The sequence below is a fragment of the Lampris incognitus genome, chromosome 17 (assembly GCF_029633865.1).
Source record: "Lampris incognitus isolate fLamInc1 chromosome 17, fLamInc1.hap2, whole genome shotgun sequence".
Classification (NCBI taxonomy): Eukaryota; Metazoa; Chordata; class Actinopteri; order Lampriformes; family Lampridae; genus Lampris; species Lampris incognitus.
Genome location: NC_079227.1, coordinates 34501327 through 34520209, shown reverse-complemented (window position 1 = coordinate 34520209; position 18883 = coordinate 34501327). Strand labels below are relative to the sequence as shown.

Sequence of the window (18883 nt, the reverse complement as noted above, 5' to 3'; positions counted from 1 at the left end):
TATTACTTTCTTAACTGGAGGACAGTTTTTTTTTCATAAAGAGCGCTTCATCTACATCGTCCACATATACTTTATTCCAGTCTTGTACCATCAGATCGTTTTTAAAAGAATTGTCCCTTCTGTTTTTTATCTAATTATTTTGCGTGTTGTAACATCCTTATTTGCCCCTGTGCAGCTCTGAATGACTGCAAACACTGGCAGACGGTCACTTGTGTCATTTATTATTAGCCCACTTATTACTTTCCTATCAATGACATTAGTGAATTAATTATCAGTTAGTGTAGCACTGTGAGTTGTCATTCTGGTCGGACGTGTGATTGAGGGACACAGGCTCCTACTGTACACTGAATTAATGAATTCCGTAGTAGTACTGTGTTCAAGTGGGTTTAACAAACCAATATTGAAGTCCCCGCAAACAACAACCATTTTCTTATTATTTATGTTCTCAAACATTTGCAATAAGGTTTCCCTAAATGTATCGATACATGACCCTGGAGTTCTTGTATACACAGCTTATTAGCATGTTTTTTGGTTTCTCTAGTTCTGTTTCTACAGTAATGCATTCCATGATATTGTCTACTACTACTCGTGACATACTATTGACAGATCTACTATTACAGTTTTGGTCAACGTATAAAGCAACTCCTCCACCCTTGATGAATGAGCCGATGACGAATGTTGTCAGTGCACATGCTCCGCAAGACGGACGAGAAAGAAGAATTCAGGAGTGAGTTGGATGAAGTGGTGGAGAGCGTACCCAAGGAGGAGAGAGTGGTGATTGGCACGGACTTCAATGGGCACATTGGAGAAGGGAACAGAAGTGATGAGGAGGTGATGGGTAGGTATGGTGTCAAGGAGAGGAAGGTGGAAGGACAGATGGTGGTGGATTTTGCGTAAAGGATGGAAATGGCTTTATGCGTGCTCAATAATCCAGGTAAGAAAATCAAAGAAGGTTGAACTAGTTCATCTGGACACGTTTATTGAGAAAGAAACATTTCATCACTCATCTAATGCCCCTTTTCCACCACGTGGTACCAGCACAACTCGACTCAACTCGAGTCGCAGAGTGTCGTTTTCCATTACCGTAACAGTACCCCTTCAGTGTAACTGGTCTGCACTGATTTTGGTACCCGTGCCAGTTTTTTTGGAAGCTCGACAAAGGTGGTGCCAGAAAAGTGGTATCAGTTATCATAATGTCGACACTTTCCAGTAATGGAAAACGAAAAAAACTGAGTCGAGTTGAGGCAGTACCACGTCGTGGAAAAGGGGCATTAGTGACCCCTTAAGTCTCAACTGACTGCAGGTATCCCCATGCTTATAAACAAAACAGTTGTACAACGAACAAAACCAACGACCAGTTTCATATGCAAATAAGGGTGTGAAAATTAACTATAGTTACAACGGCCATGTGTACTATTCACAGAGGATTTGGCAATTTTTGCAATCACAACATTGTAAAATTTGCGACAGATGTACGAGAACGGAGTCAAAGAGGCCATCTAAGTGAAGAGGGAACGACCATCCCTGAACCGAGGGGGAGGGGGGCCTAAGAGCACATCTGCCGCCATTAATGGATGTGGTGAGGGAGGAAATGCAGGTGGTTGGCGCGACAGCGGAAAAGGCAGAGGACGGGAAGAGATGGAAACAGATGATCTGCTTTGGTGACCCCCTGACAGGAACAGCCAAAAGAAGACGATATAGCAAATAGGGGGCAATTTCGAACACAGCTCAGTAGTACTGGTGGTCCCCAAGGATCTGCTTGAAACCACTACAACAGCGTCACACCTGAGTCGTAAGCCCCGGATCACAGGCTTACTCTCAAAGGCGCTCCAAGACGGTCAAGAGTCCACATCTGAGCCGAAGGTGGCTCCGGAGCTTCCGTTGCAGTCCATCATCTCATACCCCAAAAAGTCATCTCAAACTCTTCTGACTCTTGCTCCTGCACAGCAACACACAATTATTCTTCACACTCAGGACAGATGTTTGCAAAATAAGAGGCGGGCTGTGTTCCTGCTACTAACCTCAGCTGAATCAGAATATTTCTCTTCGTTGCTGCTGATGTCCAGAATGTCTTCGTCTTCGGAATCCTGTGTGTGATGAACAGACATGGATTTTTATTCTGGAGCTTCTTTAAACCTCAAGAGGAATGTTGTGTGCAAAGACCCAGCAGTGCACCCCCCCCCCCAGTGTACACAGTGTTTATTCACACCATAACTTAGGGAATAAGTCATCCATTCAGTACTTACAATAGATAGAGTTGAACCGCAAACTAAAATCTCAAATGGAGTGATCAGGGAGCCAATCCAATTCCCTTTTTTAACATTTGTGATAGCTGGTTACAATCTAGCTAAGGCCAGGGGGGTGGTCTCTTCGGCTACAATGCATTTTACTTCAAACCTGAGGCGTCTTGCACAACCAAGACCGACTGTTAGCGGATATTCATCCTTGCAGATGATCGGTTGGGACTGTTATATCAAGACATTTATCATCCCGCTGTGCACGTGTCAACTTACAGATGTTCTGTGTGGCCTCTCTTCTTTTTTGAGACAATCTTTCTTTTTTTGAAGTTTAAGATATCTTGACTTCTGGAATGAGAAATGCATCACAAAATAAAAAAAAAAACTAAAACAAAAACCCAAATAAAACACCCTTCCAAAAATTAGGTACTTGAATGTGTATTCTTACTCGTTGGTTTTCCTTCACATAGCGTGCCTGCTCCTCAGCTGTAAGTGCCTGAAAAATGCAAAGATTTGACCGTTACCTTCCTGAGGATAAGAGTTAGGCCTACATCACCACACATGTAATCTACTGGAGTGAGATGGAAGTGTTTCCTCCTACATCGAAATACTGCTGTTGATCAAGTATAAACTTCTGGAAGTTCTTCCGTGATGCCTGATAGTACACGCTCTTCTCCGCGGCAGAGAGGTTCGCCCACATTTGAGTGGCCTCGGCAAGACGTTCCTTCGCATTCGGGAACCGTTCCCTCAGGAGTTCAATTTTCTCTCTATAGTATAAGGCACTACCTAACCTGCATGAAGAAGAGCAATTCAGTTAATAAATAAATAAATATATATATATATATATTCCCCCTTTTTCGCCCCAAATGCATCCGGCCAATTACCCCACTCTTCCGAGCTGTCCCGGTCGCTGCTCCACCCCCTGTGCCGATCTGGGGAGGGCTGCAGACTACCACATGCCTACTTCGATACATGTAGGGTCACCAGCCGCTGCTTTTCACCTGACAGTGAGGAGTTTCACCAGGGGGACGTAGCACGTAGGAGGATCATGCTACCCCCCTCTCCCCCCCGAACAGGCAACCCGACCGACCAGAGGAGGCTCTAGTGCAGCGACCAGGACACCTACTCACACCCGGCTTCCCACCCACAGACACGGCCAATTGTGTCTGTAGGGACGCCCGACCAAGCCGGAGTTCACACGAGGACTCGAACCAGCGATCCCCGTGTTGGTAGGCAACGGAATAGCCACCCAGATGCCCCAGATGTTCAAATTTTATTACAGATATGCAACCATCTAACTGAGGCATGGTCCCTTAGTTGCATTGTCAAATACAAGGCAGTAGCACTCACAAGGATGGCATCTTCGGTCCACTGCAAGATTTCCTTAACTGGGGCACTGCTTTCAACGAGTGCTGCAAAATTAACCACAGACAAGTTTATAACCAAGTGATCACTTTACATCGTTCTTTTGGAGATCAGGAGTGCAGTTGCCCTCCACATGCCATTCCCCCTAGTTATCAAGCAAGAAGGTCCAGGATTCGAACCCCAGGTTTGTCCCACCTTGGGGGTCATCCCAGGTCCTTTCTGTGTGGAGTTTGCATGTTCTTCCCGTGTCTGTGTTTTTGCAGTTTTCCTTCCATTTTTAATCGATTCCATCATCTGAAGTCTAAAGCAACTGCCAGGGTTCTTCGAGAATCCATACACTGTGAATCCTGCATTTGGGTGTTGGTTTTTATTATGACGGATGCTCATTGCAGCCGGACTGTAATGTCATTTTACTTTATAGCTGCAGTCAGATCACATTATAAATACTGATGAAATAAATATCAGAGACGCTTCGCTACAAGCAGAAGCTGCAGGAGCTACCGAGGATGTTGCGTGTTACTCCTCTTGATGGTATTCCTCGGTGGAAGGGTGGTCAGAGCACTCGCATTGCAGTGAACCCTTCTGCGTCTTCAGCAGGTATCTCGGGGTCACAAGTGTTTCGCCCCTTAGCCTGTACGCCTCGCCTGAGTGGGGCAGCAAAGACCAAATTAGCCTTCACCTGCAGAAGGGTTCCAACTGCGGGCTCTCATCAACCACAACCGTCTTGAGCTGGTCTCAGCTGCCGTGGCTATCGCTCCAATGGCTTGCCTCAGTCGTCTGGGTTCCAAACCCATCTTCTGCAGGAAATGGCGCACTGATGTTGCTGGGAAACCACGGCTGCCGACTTCGATGGGAAACAAGGTTGCGTACCATCCGTTGACAAGAGCTTCATCAATCAAATCCCAGTACTTGGCTTTCTTCTGTTGGTGAGAGATGGCTAGCCTGTCCCTCCCTGGGCACTGTGAGTTCGGCTACTAAGATAGTTTTTGTGATCCTGGATAGAAGGACCATCCCAGATAGCAGACACATTTGGGCCTAATCTGGGTTACTTGTGGTACTTGCGGCTCAGTTAAGGTACGGGAAACTGTTGTGTGGGCCAGACGTGGCCCAAATGTAATGAACCGGGCTTGACTTGGGTTCCAGCACATACTATGTGGGCCATATAAGGTGGACCTGTGGCTGAGTCAACGTTGTCATTCAAGTCTAAATGTGGGCCATAAGATAACTGCAGACGTGGACCATATTTGGGCCAAAGATACTTTGCTATCTGGGATGTCTGATCGGAGTGACTAAAATATGTCAGATGACAGTGGGTCTACAGCACCAGGGCTTTCTCGAGGATACTCTTCTGGACATTCCAGACATTACTTTTCAGTATGGGAACTATGAACTGATGAGTCAAAATCACTGACCAGAGCTTGTTCAAGCCTCCCAATGTCAAGTTAAGTCAGTTTTACTTGTACAGCCCAATACCGCAAATTACAAATTTGCCTCAAGGGGCCTTACAGCAACACAACACAAGGTTCCCACTCTTTCAAGGAAATCATTTTCCAGGATTTTTCAAGGACATAGTCAAGGGCTTATATACATGTTTGCTGTTGCTCACAGTTCACCTAAGAGTGATGTTTTAAATGTAAAAACATGAACATGCTAACAACAGGCTAACAATGCACAAAATGTGTTGATGTTGCATAAACACCGTGTTAATCAAAGCCTTGTTTTGCATGTTTAATACCTGTTTTGCCTTCCAAACACAGGTGGCGCTGCAGCTGTGAGCCCTGTATAACTGTATAATTTTATAATTTTCCAGGATCTGATGACTCTTTCCAGGACATTTTATACGTTTTTGAATTTACAGGTGTTTTCCATGACTGGAAAACTAGTCTAAAAATTTCCAGGATTTCCAGGTTTTCCAGGAGGCGTGGGAACCCTGACAACATCCTGCCCTTTAGACCCTCACACCAGATAAGGAACAAACAATCAATCAACAACAACAACAAACCTCCCAAAAACAAACAAAACAACAAAAACAAAAAACAAACAATTCAACAAACAAACAATCAACAACACAACGACAACGAATCAGAACCAAAAAAAAAATCAGAACAAAGCCATTTTCCTTTACCATTTTCTGCTGCTCTTCCTCCGGCAAACTCTAGAAGGACAAACACACACCATCAATTTTGCCATTGTGCAACGTCATTACATATCTACATCAAGATTAGCCTACATGCAGCAATCAGCGAGCCGGCGCTTCATTAAATATGACTTACACTGAGATATTCCTTCAGCTTGACGGCATATTCTTCCCTCAGCTGCAAGACACAACCACACAATAACATGCCGAGCATCACTTGTTTTTACGACAACACAACGGGATAAACGTCAGGTCATTTGATGAATGTAGTTGGAGAAATAACTTTGTCTTATGCCCCTTTTCCACCACATGGTACCGGCTCGACCCAACTCGACTTTTTCGTTTTCCATTACTGCAAAGTACTGGCGTTTTGGTAACTGTGACCACTTTTACTGGTACCACCTTCGTCGAGGTTCCAAAAAAAAACCAGGAGCGGGTACCAAAATCAATGCAGACCAGCTTGTAGGGTACTCCGGGGGCGGCCGGGAATCCGCCGCAGCCGGGACGCGAACCCGGGTCTCCCGCACCACGGGCGACTACGTTAACTAGTCGACTAAAGGGGTCCGACCCTTTAGTCAAGGGCTAACGACTCTAGTTATCCGTGCGAGTCGGTACCATGTAGTGGAAAAGGGGCATTACAGCGATGTGTGCACTGTGTGACAATTGATAATTTGGAATTCAGTCCTACGGGTCTGTGTGCGTTCAAACCTTTAAACACAGTCCATTATACTTGTCCCTCTGTTGGTTAGTCAGTTGTCGCCAACGTTGGGCGCAAACGGTTGTCGAAACTTTACCGGAGCAGCTTTTTGAGGACCGGAGCTTCTTACTGAAGATGACAAAGCCGTTGCTAAACATGTCCATGCAAACACACACACACACACACACACACATACACACTTTTAACAGCAGCACCATCTGGCTGCAGGGCCATCAGCCCCTAGTTTCCTGCAATGTAAATAAATACACTGTGGACTAAGTGTAATTGCTTTGTGATTTAGCTTGCTGTAAGTGTAACGCTGGGTTTCACCCCCCCCCCTTTTCTCCTCAATTGTACTTGGCCAATTATCTCACTCTTCCGAGCCGTCCTGGTCGCTGCTCCACCCCCTCTGCCGATCCGGGGAGGGCTGCAGACTACCACATGCCTCCTCCCATACATGTGGAGTCGCCAGCCGCTTCTTTTCACCTGGCAGTGAGGAGTGTCGCCAGGGGGACGTACTGCGTGGGAGAATCACACTATTCCCCCGAGTCCCCCCTCCTCCAGGACAGGCACCCCGATCGACCGGAGAAGGCGCTAGTGCAGCGACCAGGACACACGCCAACATCTGGCGTCCCACCCGCAGACACGGCCAGCTGTGCCTGTGGGGAAGTCTGACCAAGCCGGAGGTAACACAGGGATTCGAACCCGGCAATCCCCGTGTTGGTAGGCAACGGAACAGACCGCCACACCACCCGGATGGCCAGCATATTGGATTTCATTAACGGTGAGGTCAGGCTTTGTGGTGTAAATATCTGAAAGAACTTCGCCAGTGCCAGATAGTGCTCACAGAGGAGGTTTGACAGGCATGCCCCCTCCGGAGGTCAGTGGTCCCGTGTCGCTGCAAGAACTCAGAGTCTCCTCCTCGGTGGAAGTGTCAGTCTTACACTTAACATGCTGGTCTTGCTGCTGCCAAAAGAGGAAGATTATTGTGAAAATTTCTGTTTGAGACTATTATACCTTGAGAGTCAATTCAGCAGTATATCTGGAATTTGCTTATTCTGTGTGCATACATGTGTGTGTGTGTGTGTGTTCACCAACTCCACTAAGCAAGAAAAATGACTACTTTTGAAATCTCTTTGTCTGCCTAAGAATGTGCGTTTTTAGGACCTCTATTGCCCAGTCACTCATACTTTACCGGTACAAATAAACAGCGATTTACCAAAAATAAAGATGAAATGCGAGCCATCTCTGAGAGGAGGACTGTCCGATATGACGTTCACTTACGTTGGGACCGGTAGGCGGGACAGCTCTCTCGAGCTTACGAGGTGTAACGGGTGTTTTGGGTGTTGGGGCTAAACAGCGCTTCTGCAAATGTGCACCTGGGCGAAATTGTTTCCTGAAAGAAAAAAAAAGATTCCGTAGGTGCTGACGCGAAGCATAAAAGGGTATAGCCAAGTTCCTACAGCATTACTGAAGCAAAATGGAAGATCTCCCCAAAGAAGCAACAACCCGAGTGAAACGTTGGTGTGACAGTAGCTACCTGAGCTGCTGTAGCCTCTCCTGATATTCTCCATCTGCAACCAGGAATTTATTGACATACTTGGCCTGTGGGAAATAAATAGAAGAAAAAAATTATTTAGACACCTCGTTGAAAAGATCCATACTTGAGCTTTAAAGTTATTTTGAGCAGCATCGCTGGAAAGCTGCGTAGTAGATCCACTCCAACATCGGACAGGGTGGCAAACAGACAGGATATGATGTAGTTGAAGGTCTCGACGCATGCTCAGTAATCCAGGTAAGGAAATACCAGAGAGTTGAATCAGTTCCTCCTGAGGAACGTTGGTTTAAATGGGGGGGGGGGGGGGGGTGTGGGAAGATGACGGCGCGGACTCGCGTTTGTGGCGGCCTCACCCGGTGCCGATTATGCAGCATCTTCGTCCACATCTATACGTCTTGCATCTCAATGTGTGTTATCGCGTGAAGTTTTTATTTTGATCATTGATTTCGTCTTGCTGGGAGAGCTGGCGCTGGATCGGCTGCGAGAGCTTGGTCTGCTGCGGGGCAGGCTAAGCTAACCGCTAGCCCACGGCCCTGCCCCGAGAGGAAAAACCAAGACGGTCTGGCGGCGGCCTCGCCTAGCATCGACTGTGCAGCGTTTTTCATCTGCGTCTGCGTTTGTGTCGTCGTGTGGAGTGCGGGGGAGGTGTGTCGAGGGTGTCTGGCTGGAGAGCTGGCGTTGCAACGGCTTGGGGAGCCTGGTCTGCTGCATCCGATAGGCCCAGCCACCTGTCTGGAGCTGCGCCCGAGGGGGAAACACTGCTGAGGGCAGTTTGACGGGACGTGGAAGCGGGGCAGGCTAAGCTAACTGCTAGCCCATGCAGACCGGCAATTCCGACAGTCATCCTGGCTGGTCTTCCTTCTCTGGACAGCGGAGTTTTTGGACTGTGTTGCACTGCTGTGGGCTGGGGAAACGGAATTTTGTTTCTTTTGTGTATGTAATATGAAATGACAAATACATTTTTCCTGATTCCTGAGTCCAAGAGGCCATCTATGTGTAGAGGGAACAACCACCTCTGAACCAACGGGGGGTTAAGAGTACATCCGTTGCCATCTTACAATGCTGTGATTGCAACTATTCCCCAATCCTTTGTAACTCTACTTAATGGTCACGGTAATTTGCGTATGAAACTGATAATTGGTTTTGGTCGTTGTACAACTGTATTGTTTATAAGCGTGGGGATACCTGCAGTCAGGTGAGACTTAAGGGGTCACTAATGCCCCTTTTCCCCTATGTGGTACTGCCTCAACTCGACTCGACTTTTTTCGTTTTCCATTACCGGAAAGTGCCGGCATTATGGTAACTGATACCACTTTTCTGGTACCACCTTGGTCGAGCTTCCAAAAAAACCGGCGCGGGTGCCAAAATCAATGCAGACCATCTACACTGAGGGGGTACTGTTACGCTAATGGAAAACGACACTCTGCGAGTCCAGTTGAGATGAGTCGAGCTGGTACCATGTAGTGGAAAAGGGGCATTAGATGAGTGATGAAAGATTTCTCCCAACAAACGTCGTGTCCAGATGAACTGACTCAACTCTTGTAATGCAGTTTAGATATTTAGTAACAAATTATCAAAGACGCTAATAATCTGTGACACAATAACCAGCAGGAACTGTGATCTCTCTACAGCTCTCAAACTGTACCTTTTTATGTTTGGGGAGCTTGTAGTATTCATAATTTGCCAAGGTCCGAAGTTTTTGTCGGCTCAAGCGTGGGTTCTTTCTCTTCAACTTCTCCAGATTTTCCAGCATAAAGATCTTATTTGAAGGATAGGGTTTCTTCGGGAAATCTGGATAGATCTGCAGGAAAGATTATTCACAATCAACTTGTAAAATATCTGATATCTCACTGAATAATGTACAGCTGCTGTTGGTGGTCCTTAGGTCATGCAGTCAACTCTTAAAGTAAAACATAAATAAATAAAGCTGAACAGAATAAATGTAGTAGCCAACCATTTGGAGTACCAGGGTCAAGGACTCATTTCACTGCATTGTCTGCAAGGACGTTAATATTCCAGACTACATTTGTAATGTACAAGTTACCAATTATAAACCTCCTTTATGTAAACCCCCACAACATTTCAAACACGAAACAAACCTCCCAATCAAAGAATCGGTTCCTCTGGACACAACCTCTATTGATAGATACGTTTCATCACTCATCTAAGTGATATCTTGAGTTTCAACTGACTGCAGGTATCCCCACCCTTAAAAACAATACAGTGGCATAACAACCGCAACCAACAACCAGTTTCATATGCAAATATGGGTGTGGCCGCTCACTACAGTTTCAATGGCCATGTGTACTATTCACAGAGGATTTGGGAATTTTTGCAATTACAGCATTGTAAAATGGCGAAAGATGCACTCTTGCCCCCCGCGGTTCAGGAATGGTCGTTTCCTCTTCACATAGATGGTCTTTTTGACTCCCTGTTCCAACCGGTGTTCCTCCCTATCGAGGATGTGCGCATCCCCCTCCTTGAAAGAGTGGCTACTGGCCTGTAGATGGGTGTAGACTCCAGAGTCCTGGCCTGACTCGTTCCGCCTTATGTTCTAATTAACTGAACAATATGGTGACTAAATAGCATTAACGGTATCTAAATATAAGTAAAGACAAGTATCAAACGGAGAAAATACATACAGACGATGCCACGAAGGATGAAAGCAGATGTATATGGACTGTGGATTGTGGAGAAGTCCATCAGCATGTCACCTCAATGTAAATAAACATCCTGTGTCACGACACCTTTGTCACAGCATTGTGATAAAGTGCCAGGAGGATTGCAGCGACTTGTACATTGGGAAACTAAATAGCCAGCGGCCAAGAGAATGGCACACCACAGGAGAGCTAACAAGACAGGCCAGGACTCCGCAGTCTACACCCATCTACAGGTCTCTTTCAAGGATGAGGATGTGCACATCCTTGATAGGGGGGGGAATGCTGGTTTGAATGGGGAGTCAAAGAGGCCATCTACGTGAAGAGGGAACGACCATCTCTGAACTGGTGGGGGAGGGGGGTGGCTAAGAGTACATCAGTCGCCATCTTACAATGCTGTGACTGCAAACATTCCCAAATCCTCTGTGAACAGTACACATGGCCATTGAAACTCCAGTTAATGGTGACGCCCATATTTGCATATGAAACTGGTCGTTGGTTTCAGTCATTATGCATCTGTCTCCATCTTAGGGCCCTGACACACAAGGCCGACAATGTTGGTGAGCATCTGTGACCCTAGTTTTTGTGGTGTGTCCCGCACTGTTGGCACTAATCGGACCCCTGTGGGCAGCTTTTCGGCCGATTCAGCGTGCTGAATCGGCTGAGCCCATCAGTAAGAGCGCTCACTCCGATTGGCTGTTCAGCTTAGCTAATCGGTGCTAAGATAGCGAAACAGGGCCGTTGGCTGTAGTCTTTGTGGTGCGTTCAAGTGCTACTTTTTTTGCCCAGACGGCAGGCGAGGTGAGGCGACGTAACAGTAGGCCCTCATCGCTGCTAGTCGGTTTGGTGTGTGTGGGCCCTTACAATGCTTTGACTGCAAACGTCCCTAAATCCTGTGAATAGTACACATGGCCGTTGTGACTCGAGTTAATGGTCACACCCATATTTGCATATGAAAGTGGTTGTTGGTTTCCGTCGTTATGCAGCTGTAGTGTTTATAAGGGCGGGGATACCTGCAGTCTGTTTAGGCTGGAAGAGGTCAATTAGATGAATGATGAAACATCTGTCAATAAACGTCGTGTCCAGATGAACTGATTCAACCTTCTTTGATTCTCACCTCACAGTTTGTCCCCCTGAAAGGGTTGGCAATGGCACCCTCGGCGTGACCAATGAGTTCTGGGAGACTGCGAATCTTGCTGATCTAAAAAAATAAAGGCACGGGTTACCCAATTTCCCCTCGGGGATGATAAAGTATTCTGATTTAAAGGGACACCTTCACGTGTTAAAGAACACTTGTTCCTTGATTTACATGCAAACAAGTGTCCTTCATACTTTCCATGCCTGGCATACTTAAGACAATGGCTAATTCATGGATATCGAGCTGTTCACGTTAACAGCAACAGTTGGCCAGATTTTCCTTGGAAAAACAATACAGCGTTTCGCGTATTCACCATAACAGCTAATAGTAGGGGTGGGACGATTTTTTGTTGTTTAGTTGCTTTGTTCTCTCTGTTTTTGGTGGTGTCGTTTTTGGGGAAATTTCGGACGTGTGTTTTTTGTGTTGCACTGCTGTTGGCCGGGAGAAACGAAATGTCTTTTCTTTGTGTACACAACATGTAAGAAATGACGGTAACACTTTAGTATGGGGAACGTAGTCACCATTAATTAGGTGCTTATTAGCATGCAAATTAGCAACATATTGGCTCTTAATTGGTCATTATTACGTACTCATCAATGCCTTATTCTGCATGGCCTTATTATACAACCAGTAAGCCATTAACTATGAGTTTTCCCTCTATAACCTCAGAATTATTGCTTATTAGTAGTACCATCTCAATATGCTTTGCTTAGTATGGCCTTTATAAGGTGGTAGTACCACAAGAAGAGTTATTCTCCCTTACTAACACTTAATGAATATGGTCTGTTCTTACATAACAACACACAAAACTACAAGTGTTCATAGTGTTACATTACTCTAAATTAAGTTGTTGTTACTTAGAATATGTTCCCCATACTAAAGTGACATCTTGATCATTACTAATTCACTAGTAATTCAGTTTTTTTATGTTCCCCATACTAAAGTGTTACCGAAATGACAATAAATTGTTCCTGGAAATCCCAGCCGTTCAAATAACACACGACCTCGCGAAACGGGGTGCGTCTCGAACCGTGAAGGCCTTATCGAACGGTTCGGAATTCGAGCCATTATCGTCCCACCCCTAGCCCTAGCCAATACTAAAGAAAAACAAAAATAGCAGCAAGTATGAAGAAGCAAAGCTGCTCAGACTAGCAAGCAGATATGGCAAAGCAAACTTATAGGAGACGTTTGCCAACGTGAAAAGCGAAAGTCTCCGGTTCAGTCCTGCAGTGGGGATGGAGCCGACAAAAAAGCCCTGGCAACTTGGCTCCATTTTTGAACGGATCTCTGAGATTTAAAGTCGTCTGGGATTTAGAGTGGTCAAACCCCAACGGAGTTTACAGCAGTGTTGTAGTCGAGTCACTAAACCTCGAGTCCGAGTCGAGTCTTGAGTCCCCAGTGTTCGAGTCCAGGACTCGAATTAGAGTCCAAGTCCCCATTACCTGAGTCCAAGTCCGAGTCATCAAGGTTGAGTCTGAGTCGAGTTCCAAGATGGGCTCCAGTGCTCCACTCTGACACCGTAAAAAAGCTGACATACAAATAATTATTACAATTAAAAAACGAATATAGCTATCAATATCGTATGCCAAATTATTAGGGCCTATTACAAAAAACAAAACAGTCTTGATCAATTAACAAGTCAGAGTACTCATCTCCAACTTCCGAGTCTGAATGCAGTCAATGCTCGAGTCCAAGCCCACATCCGAGTCATCAGCGCTCAAGCCCAAGTCAAGTCACGAGTCCTGAATATCAGGACTCGAGTCGGACTCGAGTATCACCATAGAAGTCAGCAAGTTTTAACAAAGCCGATGACCTTCAGGAGCGGAGGCCATTAGCAAGTGTGGCATTATTATACTAAAATATCACAAACTCTCTTTAAGCATTGCTGCAAACAGAAAAACAGACACACAAACCGAAAGTTCTTAACCGAAATATCATTTGATGTCAAGGCGATATTTCCCAATGGTAGGGCACCTTTACTTAAGGTTGTGAATGACCATTTATACCGTCAGCCCCACGTGTCCATATTAGTATCAGTCATTTGATTTCTAAACCCTGATCTAACTTTCCAGATATTTTTGGACTTGATTTGACCTTTTACATGGCTGTGATTTTTTTTTAATCACTAAACATTTCCAAAGCAGTCAATGAAAGCAGTAGGTTATTTACGGATTTATCTGAAGATACGCTATAATGTCAAACTTCAACCTGTGACTTACCTTCTGAGAAATCTGTAGCCACTTTTTCCAACATTCTTCAGAAGAAAAAGGGCCGAAGGCCACCTTCCGCCAGTCAACACTACTCTGTCCCTTGCTGTATGGGCTTCTTCGGAAACTTCCAGGTAAGTTCTGTTTCATAGCGTGCAGGAGCCTTTCCAGGTCATATTTGGTCCAGACTATATAGCCAAATAACAGTCACAGAAAGAGAGCAGACAGAGTAGATATCCATGCCCAGACGTAGCATACTCGACAGATGTTAAGGCTAGAAACATCCATCCATCCATCCATCCATTATCTGAACCACTCTTCCTGCTCTCATGGTTATGGGGATGCTGGAGCCTATTGCAGCAGTCATTGGGCGGCAGGCGGGGCGACACCCTGGACAGGCTGCCAGGCCATCACAGGGCCCACACACACACACATTCATACCTAGGGACAATTTAGTACAGCCGAGTCACCTGACCTACATGTCTTTGGGAGGAAACCGGAGCCCCCGGAGGAAACCCATGGAGAACCTGCAAACTCCACACAGAGGATGACTCGGAATGACCCACCGAGGTTGGACTACCTCGGGGCTCAAACCCAGGACCTTCTTGCTGCGAGGCGACCACGCTAACCACCGCACCACCGTGCCGCCCGGCTAGAAACATACTTGACGCAAACACGCAAACGCAGGCATCACCGGAAGGCAGACGTAGGGCGGACGCAGTCATGCGTTGATCTGGCGGTAATAAACGTAAGATACTGAGGGGGCGCTATTGGGGGCTTTGTTGGTGGAACGTAGGAAGTTCTGAGGAAGTAGGAAAGTTCATTGATAGACATGTCAACAGCGGAAGAGTGCGTTGTTTTGTATTTGCTGAATAGGAGGGTGGGGTGGGGTGGGGGGGACTGAAGCGCACAAGGGCTGTCAACGGCGAATATACCAGCCTCATCCATCCTATGCGCGAGATGGACGAGACGAAGCACCTCCGAGTATTTCCGGGGGCCAGTGAGGAAATTCGACGAGCTTGCTCCACCTCGTGCGACTGCTCATTTCATTTGTTACGCCTCAGTATACAAGAGAGTAAAATTCTTGTGTTATGTATGTAGCCTTTATAAGCTGATTTGTGATTTCTGTTAATGATCTGGCCCCCATGGCACTGTTTTCTGTATTTACTATCCATCCATTATACAAGCCGCGTATCCTGCTCTCAGGGTCGTGGGGATGCTGGAGCCTATCCCAGCAGTCACTGGGCGGCAGGCGGGGAGACACCCTGGACAGGCCGCCAATCCATCACAGGACCCCCCCCCCCACACACACACACACAGACAATTTAGTACGGCCGAGTCACCTGACCTACATGTCTTTGGACTGTGGGAGGAAACCCACGCAGACACGGGGAGAACATACAAACTCCACACAGAGGACGACCCGGGACGACCCCCAACGTTGGACTACCCCGGGGCTCGAACCCAGGACCTTCTTACATCCTATTGTCATGTACCAAAAATAGAATTATTTTACTCAAATGTGACTTGAGACCTTTATCTACCTAAACTATAAAGGGTAACAGGACTTTTTTCTCTAATTACATCTGTTTCACAAGTGTAATCTATTGTATTTTAATAAGAGATCTCGCTCCCGTTTGCATTGTTAAAAGTTACTGCATAAAAATTCTGTTGTTACATATATCTGAAAGTTACTGAATACATATTCTGTTTTGTTACATCTATCTGAAAGTTACTGAATACATATTCTGTTTTGTTACATATATCTGAAAGTTACTGAATAAGAATTCTGTTTTGTTACATATATCTGAAAGTTACTGAATACATATTCTGTGTTGTTACATATATCTGAAAGTTACTGAATACATATTCTGTTTTGTTACATCTATCTGAAAGTTACTGAATACATATTCTGTTTTGTTACATATATCTGAAAGTTACTGAATACATATTCTGTTTTGTTACATATATCTGAAAGTTACTGCATAAGAATTCTGTTTTGTTAACTATATCTAAGTTACAACTGAAAGCTCTTATTTTTGCCCCAAAGAGTGAATAAATGCTATGATGCAATTTAAAATGCAGTTTCTACTGTTTCTACAAATTGCAACCCCCCTCCCCCAAGATCAGGTGGAGGGGTCCTCAGGGTAGATCAAAAATACGCAGGGGGGGGTCCAGGACCTCAAAAAGGTTGAGAAGCACTGGTCTAGTATATATGTATAGTCTGAGCTGTGGGTTTGCGTTAAGCGTGTTTCTAGCCCAACACGTCATCTCCACAGAGCGAGCACTAACATCTCACGAGCGTCTGCGCGTGTCTTTTCACCCATCGTGGATCCAGGTCGTCTTTCAGACGGGCATTGGTGTTGGTGGCCAGCCGGCATGGCCAGACTGACACCCCATATGAGCCTACCTGGTTCTTCAGCCTCCATCTGAACTTAGTATCCCATCGATCAAAGTTCTGTCACAGCTGTGGAGAATTACTCTGATATAACGCCAGGCCAACCGTTGGTAAGGCAAAATGAAGCTTTCGATAAAGTTCTGATGACAACCAGGAAGAAACGCTAGATAGTCGACCAGTTTATCTGCCGGAGTTTAAAAAAAAAATAATCACGCTGCTTTTGCTTCTTCTTCGTCCGCTTTGGCGTTTGCGTCTTCTTCTTCCTCTTCTTCGCGCTGTTTATTGGCAGTTGGCAAACAACGAATTGGCGCATTACCGCCACCAACTGGTATAGAGTGTGGATCAGACGTCTTATTTATACGCTACCCCCCCCCCCCCAACAAATAAAACAAAAAACCCTCAAATTTTCTGAATCAAAGTAGTTACTCTAAGAAACTGAAACAAGATTTTATAACACTCAACTGAATGCTTCTGTATCTACTAAATCAAATTGTACTTTTATTTTTCTGCCTCGTGTTTCTGACAGCGTATCATAACATGCTGTTTCTTCCTGCCCACAGGAGTCACACCTGCCTGTATTGTGTTCGCCTATTTTGAAAGGTGTACTGTTTAGTCCGGTGTGTCCAAATCTGAGTCTTGAAAGTATTGTCTCATCTCTCCTTCCTGCACACCTCATTTGAACTGTGTAAAACCATCGTCCTTCCTCTCCTCCTTCCATTGCCTTTCCTTCAATCTGTGCTTAACAATGCTCTTTATTTTTGTTTTGTTTAGAGCAGTGTTTCTCAACCGGGGGTCCGCGGACCCCTAGTGGTCTGTGGTGTAATTGCAAGGGGTCCGTGAAAATAAAATATCTTTAAAAGAAAGATCCTATGACATTTATAGAAATAGGATTATTTTACTCAAATGTGACTGAGACCTTTATCTACATAAACTATAAAGGGTAACAGGACTTTTTTCTCTAATTACATCTGTTTCACAAGTGTAATCTATTGTATTTTAATAAGAGATCTCGCTCCCGTTTGCATTGTTAAAAGTTACTGCATAAAAACTCTGTTGTTACATATATCTGAAAGTTACTGAATACATATTCTGTTTTGTTACATATATCTGAAAGTTACTGCATAAGAATTCTGTTTTGTTAACTATATCTATGTAAGTTACAACTGAAAGCTCTTATTTTTGCCCCAAAGAGTGAATAAATGCTATAATGCAATTTAAAATGCAGTTTCTACTGTTTCTATCAAATAGCAACCCCCCTCCCCCAAGATCAGGTGGAGGGGTCCTCAGGGTAGATCGAAAATACGCAGGGGGTCCAGGACCCCAAAAAGGTTGAGAACCACTGGTTTAGAGTAACTACCAAATCATTGTGATTATGGTTTGTAGCCTTCCTTGAAACCTTATCTGTTGTTTCATTTCCCCTTAATGCCAATGGGTGGCGGTACCCATACAAATGATACTGTAAGGCCCATGATTTGAATTCTATATAATGTTTGTTGTACCTCTATCAATATTTAGTGTTTGGCATGCGGCTCCCTCACGCCCCTGGGCGCACGCGCTTCCGATGACCTCATGGTCTCACCATCCCACTTTTGACACCAATGTAGCGAAATCGGGGGATGGGGGGGCGGAGTCCGGGAGACCGTCACCACAGCCGGGACGCGAACCCGTGTCTCCCACTCCGCAAGCGACAACGTTAACCAGTGACCCTTTAGTCGAACCTGTGGGAGACACAGGTTCGCGTCCCGGCCGCGGCAGTTCCTGTGGTTGCCCCCCGAATTCACTGCAATATGCAATATATATATATATATATATATATATATATATATATATATATATATATATATATATATATATATATATATATATATATATATATATATATATATGGCAAGGGGTAAAAGATCCAGATAAGGCTAAATATTTGGGTGTGTGGGTGTGGTGTGATTCAAAATTTAGCCTCCTGTTTTTGGAGGTAGTTTTATTAATCTTAATAAAGAGATGACATAGAGACAAGTATAGGTTTTGACGCTATAAAACTGAACAACACACTAAAGTGCACACTTGTTTTGTGAGATGTAGTTACCATACGGTGGTGTTGACCCCTGCCCCCACCCCCAGCTGCGGGCCATTGTCACCATTTTGATGATATTGCCGGGAATAAGTTTGCTAGAGTACCTCAGAGTCACCTCTGCTCTGCCATGATTCATACATTACTTAATATGTACTTCTGAATATCTCCCAAATGTCATAACATGTCAGGTGAAGGCAACAACAATGCAATAGCATTTTATAAAATATGCTTAAATATTAGCTTTTGAAAATATAATGTTATTTTTCCAATAATACTAATTCAACTACAACATTTTTAGGTCAATAGCAGAGAATTTACACTTGAAAAAAATTATAAAAACTTGCCATTAAACTGTCACCTTTCCAATACCACTGTAGGGTTGTTGAAAATAAAATATTTTTTTACTAATATGAGAAAC

The 18883-nt window shown here is 44.9% G+C and overlaps 1 protein-coding gene across 1 annotated transcript; it reads right to left on the bottom strand.

Moving 5' to 3' along the window:
• Nucleotides 1-973: 973 nt before the first annotated feature.
• On the bottom strand, nt 974-16578 carry LOC130127858 (upstream-binding factor 1-like protein 1). Its single transcript, XM_056297578.1, has 16 exons — nt 16407-16578; nt 14009-14184; nt 11769-11852; nt 9640-9795; nt 7977-8041; nt 7721-7832; nt 7284-7402; nt 6448-6586; nt 5876-5917; nt 5728-5757; nt 3588-3649; nt 2839-3028; nt 2686-2733; nt 2514-2585; nt 2022-2087; nt 974-1939 (listed from the first exon to the last, which is right to left on the bottom strand). Exons 1-16 carry the CDS (start codon nt 16423-16425, stop codon nt 1892-1894), a joined length of 1428 nt encoding a protein of 475 aa, XP_056153553.1. The 5' UTR covers nt 16426-16578; the 3' UTR covers nt 974-1891.
• Between the last annotated feature and the right edge of the window lie 2305 nt (nt 16579-18883).

Bases quoted from the DNA above. Each gene is read 5' to 3' on its own strand.
- LOC130127858 (XM_056297578.1), bottom strand. The intron at 5,758-5,875 runs GTAAGTCATATT...TTGTCCTTCTAG, and splicing joins AGCTGAAGGAATATCTCAGT to AGTTTGCCGGAGGAAGAGCA. The intron at 2,586-2,685 runs GTAAGAATACAC...TTCTCATTCCAG, and splicing joins ATGTGAAGGAAAACCAACGA to AAGTCAAGATATCTTAAACT.